Source organism: Lolium rigidum, chromosome 4, assembly GCF_022539505.1.
Source record: "Lolium rigidum isolate FL_2022 chromosome 4, APGP_CSIRO_Lrig_0.1, whole genome shotgun sequence".
In the NCBI taxonomy this organism is placed as follows: domain Eukaryota; kingdom Viridiplantae; phylum Streptophyta; class Magnoliopsida; order Poales; family Poaceae; genus Lolium; species Lolium rigidum.
In genome coordinates, this window is record NC_061511.1 from 270,463,661 (window position 1) to 270,466,935 (window position 3,275).

Genomic DNA, 3,275 nt, shown 5'->3' on the forward strand with positions numbered 1-3,275 from the left:
CAAATATTATGCATTATATATGCTTCTCCAACAAGTACCTACGTCATATCACCATGCTTTCCTAGCTCAGCAAAGATGAGAAAGGAGACAACATCAAACATATATTATGTGCTAAGGGCACAACAGGAGGACATGTCTAGAAAACAGAAGAAAAAAATACAGAGAACTGCAGGCCAGTCCCTGCCTCTACAAAATGGACACAAATTCCAGTCATTCAATGTGAGTAACCAGCGTCCTCCTTGTTCCACGACAGGTAAGAGGGGTCTCCAAGGGTCCTGAAATCGATCCAAGCAGTAACTCAAAAACCACATCACATGCTTCAACATTTACAAGGATCTTGACGTGTTTAACCATGCAAAGACACTTGTCATTCTTGACCCCATATCTACATACCTTGGCTTGATGACGTAGAGGACCACGAAGCCCATGGCTAGGAAGAGGCAGATGCCACCAACAGCAACGTACGCGATCCCGATGAAGTTGTTCTTGCCGCCGATCCACGAGGCAGTGGAGAGGACCAGCGCCTTGGTGCCCCCAAAGCTGTACGTGTTGTAATTGTTCTGTATCACCACCGTGATCTCGTCGCTAGCCATGATATCGGACTCGATCCTGCCGTAGAGCTTCCTGAATGTTGGTAGCGCCGCGGTCCTCATCCACACAATGAGATCTTCTTGCTCACTCAGCTGAAAAAAACAAATAAATGGCACGTTCAGAAGAAAACTATCAAAACTTTGCATTCCTTACAAGAATATTTCAGAAGGAAATGCTGCATCAGGAATTCAGAGGTTGTTTCTGCACTAACAGGTAACTTATCATTTAGGTTGCCGCCACCGATGAGCCCGCCTTTCTGGAAATTGATGGGGAAAACATCACTTCCAAACTTGCTGTTCTTGTCGCTGGCCCACGCGATGTTCTTCTTGTTCACCTGAACCTCCTTCTTGTTAACGGAGAACGCGTAGGTGTCATTGAACAGACTCCACGCGATAAGGCCACATGGCACAATTAGGGATCCATCACCGGTGGTGGCTTCAGGGTCGCAGCTCTTGATGACGGCCTTAGGGTCCTTGTAATCCTTGGAACGCAGCTGCTGGTCACTTCGGCTCTTCACGTAGCTGACAGTATTGGTTACTACAGATTATTGGACACAAATATACACAACTGTACGTGGTCTAATATGGGATGGAAATTACTAAAGCAGTGGTTTATTGGCATGCTTTATGGAAGATCGAAGTGTTGGGGTGTACCGTCGATGGTTCTGATAGAAGTTCTCAAGCTGGTAGTAGATATGTATGGGGCCTTTCATAGGCTTGGGCACCTGAAACACGCCGTTTATCAAGTTATCATCAGTAGTGCAGTAGTACCTCTGTTTTGCAAGTATGTGTAATAGTAGGGCACATGCAGTTTCTATTTATCTTTTTGAAAAAGATTGACCGCTAGTATATGAGAAAATACATTAGTTCACTCTATGACAGTAATGCAAATTATATTTCTCCCATAAACTTATGCGACACTACGCGTTATGTGTATTACTCCTGTACTGTTTTACTGTCAAACGGAATAGTTAAAGTCCACATGATGTAAGTAAGACATGCATTTTTGAACAGAAAGATTACTAGTATTTGCCAAATATTCAAAGGTTCGTTTCTTGGAAATGAATAAAGAGGCAAGCTATATGACAGGATGGTAACCAGGAAATAGACAGCGCCACTATCTGCAGCTAGTCAGCCAAACATAAGAACTGACCGTTATCTTTCTGGTACACGCCTTGTTGACCTTGGTGTCCTGAATGAACCCTATCTTGTCACTGGCAGGAACGCACTCCTCGTCATATCTGTCCACCAGTTCAACAATCTACATCACCGCAAATGGCAGATCAGGAAACACAGAAAAATGGCATATGAATATGCATTTCATATATATGGCACTACAAGTCTACAATAGGCCGGCCATGATCAGTAATTCTGCGTTGGTATGTGTGCATATATTGAGCTACCTCCTGTGACGCTGACAGAGAAGCGAGACCTATCGGGACGAAGACGATGCCGATGAGCGAGAAGGCGCCGATGACCTATATGATCGTTCATGGTGCCATGTTAGTTTCAGGCTGAGAAGCTGCAGGCCATCATTTTACATTTGGAACCGAGAGGAACGACGTATGGTGTTAAATCGTCATACAATTCCGGGAGTTAGCAGCGGCTTGCATGCTGGAAGCTCCTGCTGCGTGAATTTGGAATCTGCCAGAAATAACAATTGGGAAATCAATTTAACCGCGGAAATGAGCACGCGCTGGCCAGAGTTTCTCAAGAAATTGGACATTATTCCTGATTGATTGATGTACTGTATGAGATTTCAGAATAGACGCAAAATGCCAAACAAATTAACAATCAGAAGGGAATAAGGAAAAGAGGGGACGAATGCGGCACGTACATTTCGGCTTCTTGGACGACCGCCGCGAGGCCTCGCTCTCCGATCCCGAAACACTCATCTGCACAATCAAACAAACCAGCTGAATCAAAATCTGACGGAATTCGTCGAACGACCGACGCATTGCCGCCACCCCCCCCCCCCCCACAAATCCCACCAAAATTAACCTGATAGTACACTTTTACCAGCCGACGATCCGGAAGAGAGGAGGAGTTCAGGTTAATCAGCTATTTACCGGATCGCGGGACAAGCAGGATTGATGGCGATCCGAGGTAGGTTTCGGCCTGGGCCCGGAGGAGAGAGGCGTTCGTCGTCTTCTTCTTGGTTTGGCCGGTTGCGGGGGGATGGGTCGTTACCTCGTATGCGTCGCTCTCGCGCGGGCTGGAATGGCGGAAGGAAAATGTTTAGTTCCTTGGAGGCTGGAATGGCGGAAGGCGAGCGCTAAGCGTCCCCTGGGGTGATCCCCCGGGTGGGCAGGCCGACACGTGTCCGGTCAAAGCAGATAAATGCGCGCTGACCCGGCTCTCCATCTAAATTACACGCATGCTAACGCCATCACACTCCTGAGCTCCCCTGGCCGCCGGCCGCCCTGAATCTCCGGCAGCGGCACTCCCCTCCCCACCGCACCTCTGCTGCGAGAAATACGCCGGCCGGTGGCTCTAAAAAAATCTCCGGCGAGGTCCTCCGATGGGCCTCGCTTAGAAGCAACTCCTCCTAAGCCCCGGCAGCACCTCCACCCTCTCCCTGGAAGCCATACGCTCGCAGCACCGTTGACTTTCATGGAGCACCATCGCCGGAGCCGGAGAAGACGCTCGTGTGGTCGATTGCAGCAACGCCGGAGACTTAGGGTG

The 3,275-nt window shown here is 48.4% G+C and overlaps 1 protein-coding gene across 1 annotated transcript; it reads right to left on the reverse strand.

Annotated features, from left to right (window-relative positions):
• Window positions 1-2,485, reverse strand: LOC124650562 (ALA-interacting subunit 1-like). The gene is made up of 8 exons (XM_047190072.1): window positions 2,428-2,485; window positions 2,176-2,234; window positions 1,994-2,068; window positions 1,744-1,851; window positions 1,245-1,315; window positions 803-1,112; window positions 394-683; window positions 1-275 (listed from the first exon to the last, which is right to left on the reverse strand). The coding sequence occupies exons 1-8, from the start codon at window positions 2,483-2,485 to the stop codon at window positions 215-217; spliced, it is 1,032 nt and encodes a 343-aa protein (XP_047046028.1). The 3' UTR covers window positions 1-214.
• Window positions 2,486-3,275: the final 790 nt, after the last annotated feature.

Excerpts from the sequence above, each read along its gene's own strand:
- LOC124650562 (XM_047190072.1), bottom strand. The coding sequence starts at position 2,485 with ATGAGTGTTTCGGGATCGGAGAGCGAGGCCTCGCGGCGGTCGTCCAAG. Across the intron at positions 2,069-2,175 it reads CGCTGCTAACTCCCGGAATT|GTCATCGGCGCCTTCTCGCT; the intron begins GTATGACGATTT and ends ACGATCATATAG. Across the intron at positions 1,852-1,993 it reads CTCTGTCAGCGTCACAGGAG|ATTGTTGAACTGGTGGACAG; the intron begins GTAGCTCAATAT and ends GCGGTGATGTAG.